Here is a 16,354-nt window from a genome sequence, read left to right on the forward strand (position 1 = left end):
CATACAAAGTAGCAACAAAAAGCACCCAGTGTACAAAATTTATACTGACCACCAAAGTAAAAATCCAGTCTAGAAAACAGGTCCCAGTTACCTCCTTACCCACCTGTCTGAGTCTTTAAGGAGTTGGGGTTGATTTTGTAAATCCAGCTTGTTCAGGGCTTGTTCATATTCTCAGGGGATATGGTGCTCTGTAAATATGTTAACAGAGTTGGAAGGGACCTTGTAGGTCCTCTAGTCCAAGCCCCACTTTTGGGGGTTCAGTAAGACAACATCCTTTAATTAATGGGACCTGCAGCATATATCTCCTTGCCAGACCTAATGGGATGGGTGGAATCAGCCAGGGAGAGGTGATGCTGCAAATATTCCAGCACCAAGCTAAGAAGGCCTTTATCTGCAACAACCAGCATTTTCAATTGCACCCAGAAGTATATTAGGAAATGCTACAGCTCTCAGAGCAGTGGTATAACACATGTCCATTGAGATATGCTGCCCATAACTTCCTGCATGCAGAGGTTTATTCTGTTGGAGCTTCCAGATGTTCTTCCAATGGCTCCTCCATGTAGAACCCATTGCAGTAATCCATTCAGTAGATGAACAAGGCATGCATGATCATGAGCCTTAGATCCACCTAAGCATTTTAGTCTTTCACGATTTCAGAATACAAAATTATTATTTTTTAACAAAAAGGAACAAGAATACATAACATACATTGACATAAAACATATTCCTTCTTTACATCAGCTTCGTTTCCTTATTCTTCTCATATTTACATCCTTATTCCCCCTCTTGTTTCATTTAATTATACTTTTCTTTTTTGTCCCGTTCTCTCTTATTTCTTTTTATCTTCTATCCTATCTATCCTTCTAGCTATTCATTTTCTTTTGATACCTTGCCATTTTATATACATGTATATATAAGCTTTTCACCTTTTTTCATCATCTAGTATTTCTAGTCTCTAGCCAATTATACGATTTGTTCCATACTATGTAATATTTCAACTCTTCTTTTTCTTTTAACTCCTTTGTTAGTTTATCCATCTCAGCACAGTCCAAGATTTTCTTTATCACTTCCTCCTCTGTTGGTATATTCTCATTTTTCCACTTCTATGTGTATGCTGTTCTACAAAATTAAATTTAGACAGGCAAGCCAGTGAGGTGACTCCATTATTATTGATGTCCTTTCATCTACTATACTTTGTTTAAACTCTGTTTTTATAGTTTTCACGTTTTAAAAAATAATTATTCAGGATAGTGGTTTTAGATGGTTACTGTTTCAGTTTTGTTGTACCCTGCCCAGAGTCGCTTGTTTGTGACATGGGTACATAAATTAGATCTATAAATACATTTTAAAAAATAAAATAAATTTTATTAGAGTACTTTTGGTAGGTGGTAAATCTAGAGATGGTTGAAAAGAGGCATTCTCAACAGAGCATGTTGACATAAATGAAGCAGCTCTTTCAAATTGGAAAGCAGCCATTGACTTAAAAATCTTACAGGTTGTCCCAGCTTGGCTGTTCAAAGCAGCTGCTTTGATTCATCTTCGTTGTGGAAATTTTAAGAATCCTCTCTCTGTTCCTTTAAAATATTGACATTTTATTTTGTTTTGTTTTGTTTTGTTCAGTGAATGTATTCTAAATCGCATTTGTTTTCTTAATTTGTTTTAGAGCAGACGAATCGCCTCCATCTACCCAGCAGCCCCCCAAAGCACAGAATGGAACAGGTATAGCTGGTTCCTTACTAAAACGGTTAATGATTGCAGACGGACTTTACTTTAATTGTAGGAGTGTGGAAGAGCAACAAGATCGAGAATGCCCCTGGTTACAGTAGTAGTAGAGTTTTATAAATGAAATATTTAGCAGAATGTGCATCTCTCTGCCTTAACACATTCTGTTATGTAGAAATTGATGTCCCTTTCTGCATTGAAAGTGAATAAAAATAAAAGCTGGCTTTTAGAAAAATCTAAATAGAATAGAATAGAATAGAATTTTTGTTTTTATTGGCCAAGTGTGATTGGACACACAAGGAATTTGTCTTGGTGCATATGCTCTCAGTGTACATAAAAGAAAAGATATGTTCATCAAGGTACAACATTTACAACACAAATGATTGTCAATATATCAATATAAATCATAAGGATTGCCAGCAACAAATTTGATTAGTTAAATTTAAATTTGATTAGTTTTGAAAAGGATAAAGAGAAACTCAGCTAATCCATATCCTCAGCTCAGCATAGAAAAAAAAAATAAGAAGGCTGAGACCTAGTTAAATCAGCCATTGTATTCTCTGTCCCATGGACAGCTGAATAATTGTCCAGCTTTATGTCTGTCCTTCCATCCGCATTTGGGGAGGGCTGAAAGGATGCTCTTTGTTGGAGTAAGAAACAATTATTCCAAGCAGAACAAGGGAAAGAAAAAAACATTTTCCTAATGTAAAGTCTGTGGGTTCCCATGTGTAACATATTCTTCTTGGCGATACTCATTAAAAATATACTACAGAAAAGTATGGATTCACAACTATCAACAGATCCTGGTCAAATGTTTGAGGATTATGGTATATGAGTTCTGTCACATCTGGAAATTACCAGATTGGCAATCGTAAAGGCCTTCCCTCTGCAAGAAAAATTAGTACACTGATTTATCTCAATCAAGCTTTACCAAAATCTACCTTGCAGTTCAGGCCTGTTCCCCAAGAATCCTACAAATAAGGCAGAACTTGCTTTGCTGAAATTTATCAAGGGTTGTTACCATACCTGAAGATGGGGATTACACCGTGGAGGAGATGGCTTTCTTTGTTGCCTCAAAAGAAATAAATATTACAAGAATAAAACCAAAATAAATAGTTTACGGTGGTTTTAACCTAACAAGTTCTCTTTGTAAAATACATGAATAAATATAATTTTTCAGAAGCAGTTAAATTCATAATTGGTTGCTTTGTGAATGAATGAACGAATGCATCAGCGGTTGGTTTCAGAAATGCTTACCACCGGTTCACCCTCCCACGTGCACACACTCGCTTTGTGCACCTGGCCTTCCGCACATGTGCTTTGCTCACGCACCGTGCATGCACCTCAAAAATGCGGCTAAATAGGACAGCATTACGTCCGGGTGGGTGGGCAGGCCCACCCTCAGTGACCGCTACGGTTCGCCTGAACTGGTACGAACCAGAAGAATACCACCTCTGGAATGAATACAGTATTTCTTGAAACAGAGGACTTGAAATAATAATATTTATGGGAGTTCTCATTCATGCATATGAGCTCTTCTGCAAAGCTGTTTTATTTAGTATTTTATTAAATTCTCACTTCTAACGCCTGGTTACTTATATGAGCCACAACTGAAACCCTTGTTTCTGTCTTACGACCTTTTATGTAAACTTCTCTCTTTTTAGCCCAGGCGTCTCCAAACTTGGCAACTTTAAGACTTGTGGACTTCAACTCCCAGAATTTGAAGTTGAAGTCCACAAGTCTTAAAGTTGCCAAGGTTGGAGACCTGCTTTAGATCATCAGCCCCCAATCTTTTGGGTACCGGGGATTAGTATATTCAGACACGGATGGAACACGATTCCAGTATGAGAATTCCTGGCGAGCCCTTTTGTCAATGAACAGGTTTAGTTTCCTGAATGTTATAGAGCAATAGGTTCTGTTAATATTAATTATCCTGCCATTTTAAGGATATCTAGTTGTGCTTCAGAATAATTGCTTCTGTTTTGAACTGATTGTTTTGGAAGTCACTGAAAAATGTGATGTGTTTTTTTGATTGTTAGATAAACGCAGCCACATGGTGTGTTCAAGAGTTCAGAAGTGGATTTATGATAAGTTTGGAGAATATATTGAAGACTTTAGATTTCAGCCAGAAGAAAACACAGTGGAAACCGAAGAGCCGCTCAGTGCTAGACGGTAAATTATACTGGAAAGCTATTTTCTTATGTAAAGACAATAAACGTAAAAGTCCCTTGGATCAATGTATATAGGTAACAAATGATATTAATTAAAGGCTCCTTAATTCTACCATAAATTGATATTGGCTTATATTCTATATCGTATAGTTCTTAATTGTTACTCTTATATTTGATTTATAATGAAATGGAATTTTAAAACTACTAATTTTTGTCAAATGTATTTCTCTTCGTTTTTTTCTCTCTCATTTGTTTATGTGTATGTATGTGCAAGTGTTTGTCTTTGTGTTTCTGTAATCAGCAACAGTATGTATTACCATTCCATATCTTATCTTTAAAGGCATATGCATATCATTTTAGAATCAAGTCTGCAATAGATGTACTAATAGCAAACAGAAATGCATTAATTTTCGAAGGGACTTTTATACATGTTTATTGTTTACTTTCAGGCTAACAGAAAATATGAGAAGATTAAGTAAGTATTTAACCATGTTTATATTGTTCAATATATGTTTATATTGTTCAAAGGGATGCGGTGGCTCAGTGGCTAAGACGCTAAGCTTGTCAATCGAAAGGTCGGCAGTTTAGCGGTTCGAATCCCTAGTGCCGCATAACAGGCTGAGATCTCGTTACTTGTCCCAGTTTCTGCCAACCTAGCAGTTCGAAAGCACGTAAAAAATGCAAGTAGAAAAATAAGGACCACCTTTGGTGGGAAGGTAACAGCATTCCATGCACCTTTGGCGTTTAGTCATGCCAGCCACATGACCATGGAGACGTCTTCGGACAGCGCTGCCTCTTCGGCTTTGAAACGGAGATGAGCACCGTCCCCTAGAGTCGGGAATGACTAGCAGCCATGTGTGAGGCGAACCTTTACCTATATTGTTTATATATATGTGATGGGATGACATACCAAATGGAAATGAGTGACATTTCAGTAGATCTTGTTCATTCTGAATATGCACTGCAAGCAAATGATAGATTTTGTTGCTGTCTCTTATACTAAGAGAGGCAGTGTAGTATAGTGGTTAAATATTACTAGCAGGGAAAGCCAGGTTTTAGGCTACCAAGTTTTAGACTTTGGGCCACTATTATTCTGTCTCTGAATAAGTTTACTTGATAGAGTTTTTACAGGGAGAAACTAAGGAGAGCTATGTATGCCACAGAACAAGCAAACAAATTAGATTTAGGATGCTTCCAATATGAATGATTTGGGAATAAGTTCAGATGAAGATGCTCATTGTTATGAACTTCAAGAGGCAATTTGCTTGTGTGAAGTGGATCATAACAAGAGCAAAGCCCCTTTATCATTTCTCTGTTTCATTGGAGGCCGTTCTTTGTACATTAATTTGTAGTTAAATAAATCAAGTGATGTAAATCAGTCGATTATTCAGTTTCTAGCATCTGGACTTTCGAAAAATTACAGATAGTTTTGCTTAAATATGAAGTAAGAGGAAATTGTGGATACAAAGATCATACAAATGGGTGACTATGGATTATCTGTAAAAAAAAATTCTGAATGAGATTTGATTTGATTTTAAAAATTTAACTGTCTCTGCTTTTAGTCTTTGTATGTACTTTCTTGTGCCATTGTAAATTGTACTTGTAAACTAAGTTACTTGTTAACTAAATAATAGTTAAAGTTATATCTATATTTTCTGTTCTGCCTAGAGAGAGGTGCCAAACCGGTTACAAATTTTGTGAAGAATCTTTCTGCCTTATCCGACTGGTTTTCTGTCTACACTTCTGCTATTGCCTTTATTGTAAGTTGTTCTTTCTTAATTGAGCAGCACATAATTTGACTACCAGAATAATGTTTTGTTATTTTAAATTTTGTTATAGAAAAGAAAATGACAAAAATCACTAACAATTCTACCCAATATTTGCAATTGTTCATGATTTCTTTGAAAACGTGGCTTAATATCAAATCTGTTACGTTCAGTGCATTGACGTGGTCCTTAACTTATTACAGCTACAAGGCATTGCAAGTCGAGGTATTACGTGACTGGACCAGATTTTTTGTAATTTTTTTGTGGTTGTTAAGCAAATGCCATGGCCATTAAGCAAACACAGCAGTTGTTAAGCAAAGCCATTTTCCCAATGGGCAATTTTTATCAGAAACTGGTAGTAAATGCCAGAAACTTGCAAAAAAACCCGTCTAGAATTGTCACATAACCATGGGACGCTACAAACAGCCGTAAGGGTGTGCCAATTGCCAGGTGCCCAAAATGCAATGGAACAGGTTAATCCATCGTAACTTCAAAAATCAGTCACAAGTAGTTTTGGAAGGTTCATCGTCCACAGTTGTTAAGTGAATCATTGCAGTTGTTAAACTAGTAACCCGGTTGTTAAGTGAATCTGGCTTCCGCATTGACTTTGCTTGGCAGAAGGTTGCAAAAGGTAATCACATGACCCTGGGACACTGCAACTGTCATAAATATGAACCAATTGCCAAGCATCGGAATTTTGATCATGTGACCATAGGGATGCTACGAGGGTTGAAAGTATGAAAAATAGTCATAAGTTGCTTTTTTCAGTGCAACTTTGAATAGTCATTAAATGAACTGTTGTAAGTCAAGGACTACCTGTATTATTTCTACCTTTGCCTCCCTCATTCCAAACAAAAGAAGACTTAATATATTTTTAAGAAGTAACACTTAAAGAAAACCTTTCAATTGACTAAGTATTGCCTCTGTTATGATAGTTTTATACCATCAGCATCGTGTTCAGTGAGATGAGTCACTGTATGTGTAAATTTGTTAAACTAACAATCAATCATACAAATAAATATTGCAAGATTCTTTTTAATTAAAAAAACCCTGAAACCATGCCTAAAAAGATACTGCATGTATGCTTCCATGAGCTTCTGAACAAAGACAGGATAGAAATTTAAGAAATACATGACATTAGGAATGCTTGTTTTAAATTTACATAGTTACAATAATGTGATTCATTATTCATAATTCAAGGTATGTAGGGTTGCAATGAAAGTTTCCTATCCATTGCTGTTAATATTTTGTTATGTTAATAATTATTAACATAATATTATGTTAATAACATAATAATTGCATGTAAAGATAATGGGATTTATTTGTTCTTTTTTTTTGTAGATCTACATGAATGCTGTATGGCATGGCTGGGCCATTCCTATGTTCTTATTTTTAGCAATTTTGAGGTTGTCGCTAAATTACCTCATAGCCAGGTAATCACCCTTTAATATGTTGTCAATTATAGGTATGCCTCAAATACTGGAGTATATATACTGCTAGAATTTATGCAATTTAAAGTGGTGTATAAGCTTGTCTAAATAAATCAATAAATAACGTATTTTTATATAGTCTTCCTATTTAATGCAGTTAATTTAAAAATTGGTAAGGAAATAGGAAATTCCGGTCTTTGGTGCTCTCGCGCTTTAAAAATTTTGCACTGCACATGGAAATACCCGGTTTCTAGCTTATTGACTGTCTCAGCAGATGGCAGCATCTGGCAAAGAGTCTAGGACAACTCACCATGGCCAACTCGCTGCGGCCATCTCACCATCTCCAACTGGCCACAGCTATCTTGCTGCAGCCTCCCCGGTGCGGCCATTTTGCCACAGCCAACTCACTGCAGGACAATTCCGCATGGGATAACTCAACGCGAGAAATGTTACCTGCTTCTATTTCTTCACTATTATTTACATTTTTGTTAATGGAAATAATGTCAAAAAACCAGTGGCAGACAACATTTATTGAGTTGAGTTATCCCACATGGACTTGTCGGCAAGTTGTCTGAGGTGAATTGCCTATTCCACCTGGCCAACCATGGCAGTGCTGGGAAGCTAAAGAGCGTTGGGCTTAATTCATACGCGGGTGAGAGGCCACCAGGGAAATATCAGGTTTCTTCTCTAGTATGGAGAGATGAGAAACTCTTGGAAGTAGGTGGTGGTAAGCTATTACCATCCTGTTGGTCTTCAGGATTTAGTGACTGTAATCTAGGGCAGAGGTCTCCATGGCAACTTTAAGACTTGTGGACTTCAGTTCCCAGAATTCCTCAGCAAAGCTGGCTGAAGAATTCTGAGAGTTGAAGTCCACAAATCTTAAAGTTGCCAAGGTTGGAGACAGGAGTCTAGGAAACAAAGTTCCTGATGTTTCTCCAGAAACTGTGCTTGGCATAATCAGAAGCAAGGTGGCCTACTATACAGACCACTGAGCAGGACTGACTGGGCTTCTGTATTCATTAACTGGGTGTCCTGACTGCTGGATTATGTTTAGCCAAGCTAGTTTCCCATTGTTCTGGTTGGTCAGGGTTAGTCTTTCAACCTGTTGCCAACCAAACTGCATACATGTCCCATCTAGTTAACTGAAGTATTGCCTTGAGGGAGTGTCTAAATATAGTACTTAATGTTATAAATTTCCTCCCTGCCAGAAATAAGTTACTTAAGAACTAGTATCTGGTAGTGCTAGTTCATCAAGGAAAAAAATCTTCTTTCAAGGGCCGTTCAGAAACTCGGGAACTCCCAACCCTTCCTAAAGAGTAAGAGAACCTGAAATATTCTCTATTACATAGATTAAATAAAGTGGGTTTGGTCTCGACTTTCATCCAGGATTTTATTTTACTTCTACAGTATTACGACAGCTGTAATGTACTGTGCATACTTATCAACACATTTCGATTAGACTTGCAAACGAAATGTGATTTCTGTTTCACCCTTCGTGTTACGTTTGAATGGAAAGGAGGCAAATCAGTTAAATTGCCTTTCAGATATTTGGGGAATATGAATTCCAGCACAATTTACAAATTATAATAAGAGGAGAAAGTAAACAAGAAATCCTAGAATTTGAATTGTGGGCGTGTTAGTAAATCCTTCCCTAACCCTTCTCCTTCATCACATTTTCATGTGCCAAATTTATTCCTAATATTATTGTTACTCCTACTGTTCCTGCATTTCTTGTAATGGAATGGCTTAGACTCAAGTCAGCAAGTGTGTTCCATTGGGTTGTGTAGAGTCTATTCAGATTCATTGCCTGCAAAATTGCTGCCTTCATTGTCTTCATAGCAAACAGCCACACATTGAGAATAGCTAATGTGAGAAGTGATCGCTGTAATCAGGAACTGATTGACAGATTCATGTGGCTTTCCAGAAAAGATGAACTTTGAAATATAACCCCATTTCCACATGTATTTATGGACATCCTTTTATACAATAAATGTATAGGTGTTCCACCCCCCCCCATTTCATGTTTTCAGGAAAGTTGAAATATAAATTACTTATTTACTATATTTTTATTCTGTGATGGAATATTTTATTGATCATAATTAGTGTTATGTTAAATCCCAATTGCATAGTCAAATAATCTACATAGAATGAATACTTTACGTGCAAGAACATTATTGTAGTAGCCTAATTATTTCTTTTTAAAAAATCTTAGCTATACATTTTATTAATGGATCTACTGTAGTCTATTGGACATTCAGGGCTACAAGTTCCCTTTAAGACGGATGTCAGGACTATATTAAAGAATTTTTTTTAAATTTGAAAAGGTATATTCTGTTGCCTTCATGAGTTGCTTTTTAAAAGGATTTCTCCTGTTTCATTGTTAGAAAACCAGTGTTCCTGTTTAATGCAAATCCCTGTTTTTTTTAGAGGGTGGAGAATACAGTGGAGCATTGTGCCTGAAGTTTCTGAGCCTATTGTAAGTCCAAATGATGTTGAGATAACTTTTGAAATGTTTATATCAGGGGTGTCAAATGCAATTTCATTGAGGGCTGCATCAGGGCTGTAGTTGACCTCGGTGGGGTGGGGAGGTGACGTGACTGACTGACTGGGTGTGGCCAACTGGATGGGCATGGCCAGCTTGATGCCACTCCCCAAACTGCTGGCATGTTTCCTCTTTGCACTGGGTAGACCGGGCTGAAGCCATGCTGGCCCAATGTTTCCTCTTCACATTGGGTAGACTGGGCTGAAGCGACACAGGCCGGCCCCTTACAATTTCCAGGCCAACCCCACAGGCCGGATCCAACCACATCACGGGCCAGATGTGGCCCGCAGGCCTCGAGCTTGACACCCCTGATTTATATGAATGTTTTGATACGTTTTAAATTTACAGAGGTAGTCCTCAAATTACAATTGCAATTGGGACCAGAACTTCCATTGCTAACCAAAGCAGCTGTTACGTGGGTTGTGCCCAGTTTTATGGCCTTTTCTCCATGGTTGTTAAGCAAGTCACTGCAGTTTTTAAATGAATCATGGCGTTAAACACATCCAACGTCCTCCATTGATTTTCCTTGTTGGAAGCCAGCTGAAAAGGTCATAGTGGTGCTCACATGATCTCAGGACATGCCAAGCACCTAGATTTTGATCACATTTCCATGGGGATGCTGCTATGGTTGTAATAGCAATAGCAATCGCACTTAGATTTATATACCGCTTCACAGTGCTTTACAGCACTCTATGAGCAACTTGCAGAGTCAGAATATTGCCCCCAACAATCAGCGTCCTCATTTTACCAACCTTTGGAAGGATGGAAGTCAACCTTGAATTGGTCAGGATCAAATTCCTGGAAGTGGGCAGAATTAGCCTGCAATAGCGCCTTTTAAACATTGCGCCACCACAGCTCATAAGTGTGACGGGTGGTTGTAAGTCACTTTTTTCAGTGCTGTTATAACTTCAAGTGGCCACTAAGCATTTGATTGCAAGTTGAGGACTACCTGTACTAAGTATCTATAAGGCATTTTCTACTGTGATAATTTGTATGTTTCCTTTCTTTAAGTTTAAAACCACACACTCATGGTTTGATGACAAACTATACTTACTATTTTAGGAACCTCCCAAAGAAGACTTAACGGTGTCAGAAAAGTTCCAGCTTGTTCTGGATGTCGCACAAAAAGCACAGGTATGAAACATTTGGCATCTCCATTTAGCAGTTGCAGGTAGAAATCTGTGAGAAATCTGCACGTAAGAAATGATTCTTGGAGAGTAGAGCTTACTCTGGACTAGAACGTTTATGGAAGGCAGCTTGGATTAGTCACACTTGATTTTCCCACCTCATTTGAGAAATAGCAGAAGAGTGGTGTGGTGATCTAGAGGTAGAGCTCTCCCCTTACAATCAGGAGGCTGTGAGTTCGGTCCTAGGTAGAGGCAAATATTTCTCTCTGGGCGCACTGAGAATACAGGTGAAACTTGAAAAATTAGAATATCATGCAAAAGTTCATTTATTTCAGCAATGCAACTTAAAAGGTGAAACTAATATATGAGATAGACTCATTACATGCAAAGCGAGATGGTTCAAGACTTGATTTGTCATAATTTTGATGATTATGGCTGACAGCTCATAAAAACCCCAAATTCACAATCTCAGAAAATTAGAATATTACATGAAATCAATAAAACAAGGATTGTACATAGAACAATATCGGACCTCTGAAAAGTATAAGCATACATATGTACTCAGTACTTGGTTTGGGCACCTTTTGCATCACTTACTGCCTCAGTGCGGCGTGGCATGGATGCTATTAGCCTGTGGCACTGCTGAGGTATTATGGAAGACCAGGATGCTTCAATAGCGGCCTTCAGCTCTTCTGCATTGTTCTGTCTCATGTCTCTCATCTTTATGGTTGGACAGGTGCCAAGTCCTGCTGGAAAATGAAGTCTCCTGGTGGACAGCTGCGTTGACCCTGGACTTAATGAAGCACAGTGGACCAACACCAGCAGATGACATGGCTCCCCAAATCAACACAGACTGTGGAAACTTCACACTGGACTTCAAGCATCTTGCAGTGTGTGCCTCTCCATTCTTCCTCCAGACTCTGGGTTCTTCGTTTCCAAATGAGATGCAAAAGTTGCTCTCATCAGAAAAGAAGACTTTGGACCACTGAGCAACAGACCAGTTCTTTTTTTCTTTAGCCCAGGTAAGACGCTTCTGATGTTTGTTGTTCAGGAGCGGCTTGACAAGTGGAATACGACATTTGAAGCCCATGTCCAGTGTGAAGTTTCCACAGTCTGTGTTGATTTGGGGAGCCATGTCATCTGCTGGTATTGGTCCACTGTGCTTCATTAAGTCCAGGGTCAACACAGCCATCTACCAGGAGATTTTGGAGCGCTTCATGCTTCCTTCCACAGATTAGCTTTATGGGGATGCTGACGTCATTTTCCAGCAGGCTTAGCACCTGTCCACACTGCCAAAAGTACCAAAACCTGGTTCAATGCCCATGGGATTACTGTGCTTGATTGGCCAGCAAACTCGTTTGACCTGAACCCCTTAGAGAATCTATGGGGCATTGCCAAGAGAAAGATGAGAGACATGAGACCGAACAATGCAGAACAGCTGAAGGCCGCTACTGAAGCATCCTGGACTTCCATAGCAGAGCCACAGGCTGATAGCATCCATGCCACGCCGCATTGAGGCAGTAAGTGATGCAAAAGAGGCCCAAACCAAATACTGAGTACATATGCATGCTTATACTTTTCAGAGGTCCGATATTGTTCTTTGTACTGCAGAAAAAATAATTGCTACGAACCTGCCTCCCATTGAGGACCTGTATACTGCACGAATCAAGAAGAGGGCCGTGAAAATATTTACAGATCCCTCACATCCAGGACATAAACTGTTTCAACTCCTACCCTCAAAACGACGCTATAGAGCACTGCACACCAGAACAACTAGACACAAGAACAGTTTTTTCCCGAAGGCCATCACTCTGCTAAACAATTATTTCCCTCAACACTATCAAACTATTTACTAAATCTGCACTACTATTAATCTTCTCATCATTCCCATCACCAATCTCTTTCCACTTATGACTGTATGACTGTAACTTTGTTGCTGGCAATCCTTATGATTTATATTGATATATTGACCATCATTTGTGTTGTAAATGTTGTACCTTGATGAACGTATCTTTTCTTTTATGTACACTGAGAGCATATGCACCAAAACAAATTCCTTGTGTGTTCAATCACACTTGGCCAATAAAAATTCTATTCTATTCTATTCTATTCTATTCTATTCTATTCTATTCTATTCTATTCTATTCTATTCTATTCTATTCTATTCTATTCTTGTTTTATTGATTTCATGTAATATTCTAATTTTCTGAGATTGTAAATTTGGGGTTTTCATGAGCTGTAAGCCATAATCATCAAAATTATGACAAATCAAGGCTTGAACTATCTCGCTTTGCATGTAATGAGTCTATCTCATATATTAGTTTCACCTTTTAAGTTGCATTACTGAAATAAATGAACTTTTGCATGATATTCTAATTTTTTGAGTTTCACCTGTATATCTGCTGAACAAAACTCCGCATTGGCGACAGGAAGGGCATCCGGTCATTAAAACACTCCGCTAAGCTCCATTCAGTTGCCCAGACTCCACCCCACAAGGGATTATGGGATCGTTAAACGACTATGATTTGAGAAATAACACAACATAGTAAATATATAGGGTTTGATTTAGAAAGTAAACTTATTAAACAACTTCTTTTTTCATAAACACAGACATGCATTCCAATCTAATACTTCATTTCTTTCTTGATTACAGAATTTATTTGGAAAAATGTCAGATATACTAGAAAAAATTAAAAAGTAAGTTTCTATATATTTCTCTTTCTAACAATAAATCTTTCATCAGGTCTGAATGATGACATATTTAAATGCTGCCTATTTACTTTTATTTTCTGTTCTCTCTCTCTCCCCAGTTTGTTCATGTGGGTCCAGCCTGAAGTAACGCAGAAACTATATATTGCTTTATGGGCAGTTTTTATTGCATCCTGCTGCATTCCTTACAGGATGATTGGGCTTGCAATAGGTAAAACTATTATATTTTCACATTGCGTGCTTTCTTAAAAGTTAGAATTCCACATACTGCTAAAAAAAAAAAGAGCAATTGGTTTGGCTTCAAAACCCCCTATGCAGTTTATGTTTTAAAATCACACTTTCTGGAGATGGCTATTCCATTTATCTGTTCTCAGCTGTCAGCAATTTTCTTTTTATTTCCTTTTATTTTTGAGTTGGTTTACCATATTCAGATGCAGGTTGCTGAATCAGGTACAAAACTAATTAATATGACAACAATAGTAATTGCTCATTTGAGTCCATGATCAGCCAACATAGCAGCAGAAATATAAAGACACTCAAGAAGCAATACTATAAATGAAATATATCGAACTAGAAGATTTGAAGCTTATCTGAGCTATTTAAAGTAAAGTATATCATCTGCCCAAGGCCTAAAATCGAACTAATTATTGTTAGCATTGTCACAAAACAAAACAAAACAAAAGGAGCATAAATCCCACCCCCATTCCTAGCATAAGGAAATTATATAGGTACAGTGTATAATGTAACCAATTTAGCTATTGACTGGGTGATGTTGGTCTAGCTGTCTAACAAAGGAAGTGAGATGAGTAGCTCTTCTTCAACTGGTACATCTTGGAGGAGAACAGAGATTAGGGTGACATGAAGGTCCCTATAAAAGTTGCAGTATAATAAAAGGTGGGCCACACCCTAAATTGCCTGGGAGTTACCAGGAAATAAATGTTCCAAAACAAGGACCTTACAATGTTTGTGTTCAATAAAAGTGTCAAGGACAATGATAAATTGGGCATTCTACTTGTAAAAGTTCTTAGGTGGCTTTGCTAATCATGATTTCTTGTAGGGTGGCTCTTTTGATAGAATCCTGCTGTACAGCTCACAAAAGTTCTTACTTGACCATTTGTTGCAATAAAGTTTGAAACTCCTTTTTTTAAATAGTGGCCAGAGGTGGGCTTCAAAAGTTTTAGCAAGGGGTTCTCTGCCCAGTTGCTGGGTGGGCATGGCCTAGTCGGTGTCCTGCACCACCGTGTTGGGAGGCATTTTTGCCATCCCTGGGCTTCGGAGGCTTTCCTCGAACCTCGGGAGGGTGAAAACAGCCGCCTCAGGCTCCGGAGGCCCTCTGGAGGCCAGAAACCAGCCTTTCCGAACTTCCGGTAGGTCCATTTTTCGCCCTCCCCGAGCCTCTGAGCGCACCTTGCATTTACCTGCATTTAAAACAGGCCGCGTGGGGACTTCTGGGAGGGAAGGGATGGGGTGGCCAGGGCCAACCAGGAGTGGGATTTGGAAGTTCCCCATGTGAACCCCATGCAACCACACCTGAGTCACTATATCTGAACCTCTTTCACATTGCAAGCTTGCTTTCAGGATGAATTTGGGTGAGGGAGACACTGAAACTATGCAGAGATAATTCCTGATAAGCTGTGTAAGCCTGGAAAAAGAGGCAGCTGCTTTAATGATCCAGAGGAAGCATCTTGAGATATATGCCCCTGCATATTGTTAAAGGTCTCTTTCATAGTACAGGTAGCCCTCGACTTACGACAGTTCATTTAGTGATCGTTCAAAGTTACAACAGCACTGAAAAACGTGACCTATGACCAGTGGTGGGATTCAAGTAATTTAACAACCGGTTCTCTGCCCTAATGATTTCTTCCAACAACCAGTTTGTCAAACTGCTCAGAAAGTTAACAACCGGTTCTCCCGAAGTGGTGTGAACTGGCTGAATCCCACCACTGCCTATGACCATTTCTCATATTTAAAATCATTGGACCATCCCCATGGTCACATCGTCAAAATTTGGCCGCTTGGTAACTGGTTCATATTCATGACAGTGGCAGTGTCCCAGGGTCATGTAAATCTCGTTCTGAGACCTTCTAACAAGCAAAGTCAATGGGGACACCAGATTCACTTAACAGCCATGTTACTAATTTAACAACTGCAGTGATCCACTTAACAAACGTGGCAAGAAAGGTCATAAAATAGGACAAAGCTCCCTTTAAAAATTTCTCGCTCAGCAATATAAATTCTGGTCGTAAATTGAGGGTTTGCCTGTATTTGCAAATTAGTATTTATAGTGTAATTTTGTTTCCATACTTCAGTCATGAAACTTTCCTCATTCCAACCTTTGACTTTCTAATTATGCAGGACTATATGCAGGAATTAAATTTTTTCTGATTGATTTTGTCTTCAAACGGTGTCCAAGACTACGAGCAAAGTATGATACTCCTTATATCATATGGTTGAACTTGCCTACGGATCCTCAACTCAAAGAAAGGGCTAATGCTACAGTATCGAGACGGGTAACTCTTTTTTTCTTTCTTTCCTGTTTCTTTCTCTGTAACACAACTTTACAACATCTGTGTAGCTTCAGTGAGCAGAGCACATGGAGGGCTAGTTGTACATAGTTCAAATACAATATTTACATTCCCATGCACTTACTTAGCTTACTGCTCCTGTATGCCCACTTCTTTCTAAAAATTTTAGGCATAGGAATATGATCCTTTTAAAGTATGAAGTTGTTCAATGGAAAAAGGACTTTTTAAAACAATTTAGAGAGTGCCAGGTTTTTTTTTAATTAAAAAGAAAATGCTTTCCTCTAAAACGTTTGACGGCATCTGAAGTGTCGTAATATGTTCTTAACAATATTTGAATTCATAGAAAAAAAGGAAACTAGATT

General features: G+C 38.3%; 1 protein-coding gene across 4 annotated transcripts in view; it reads left to right on the forward strand.

The window, feature by feature from the left end:
* Nucleotides 1-16,354, forward strand: part of GRAMD4 (GRAM domain containing 4) — a 108,638-nt gene that overhangs the window by 79,238 nt on the left and 13,046 nt on the right. For all 4 annotated transcript variants that reach the window (XM_058190063.1, XM_058190062.1, XM_058190064.1 and 1 more), the window contains 10 exons: nucleotides 1,664-1,719; nucleotides 3,762-3,894; nucleotides 4,343-4,368; nucleotides 5,562-5,653; nucleotides 7,001-7,092; nucleotides 9,517-9,565; nucleotides 10,694-10,765; nucleotides 13,412-13,455; nucleotides 13,569-13,678; nucleotides 15,823-15,977. In XM_058190063.1, coding sequence (XP_058046046.1) covers nucleotides 1,664-1,719; nucleotides 3,762-3,894; nucleotides 4,343-4,368; nucleotides 5,562-5,653; nucleotides 7,001-7,092; nucleotides 9,517-9,565; nucleotides 10,694-10,765; nucleotides 13,412-13,455; nucleotides 13,569-13,678; nucleotides 15,823-15,977 — 829 coding nt within the window. The remainder of the gene's footprint in view (nucleotides 1-1,663; nucleotides 1,720-3,761; nucleotides 3,895-4,342; nucleotides 4,369-5,561; nucleotides 5,654-7,000; nucleotides 7,093-9,516; nucleotides 9,566-10,693; nucleotides 10,766-13,411; nucleotides 13,456-13,568; nucleotides 13,679-15,822; nucleotides 15,978-16,354) is intronic.

This window comes from Ahaetulla prasina, chromosome 7 (genome assembly GCF_028640845.1).
Source record: "Ahaetulla prasina isolate Xishuangbanna chromosome 7, ASM2864084v1, whole genome shotgun sequence".
NCBI lineage: Eukaryota > Metazoa > Chordata > Lepidosauria > Squamata > Colubridae > Ahaetulla > Ahaetulla prasina.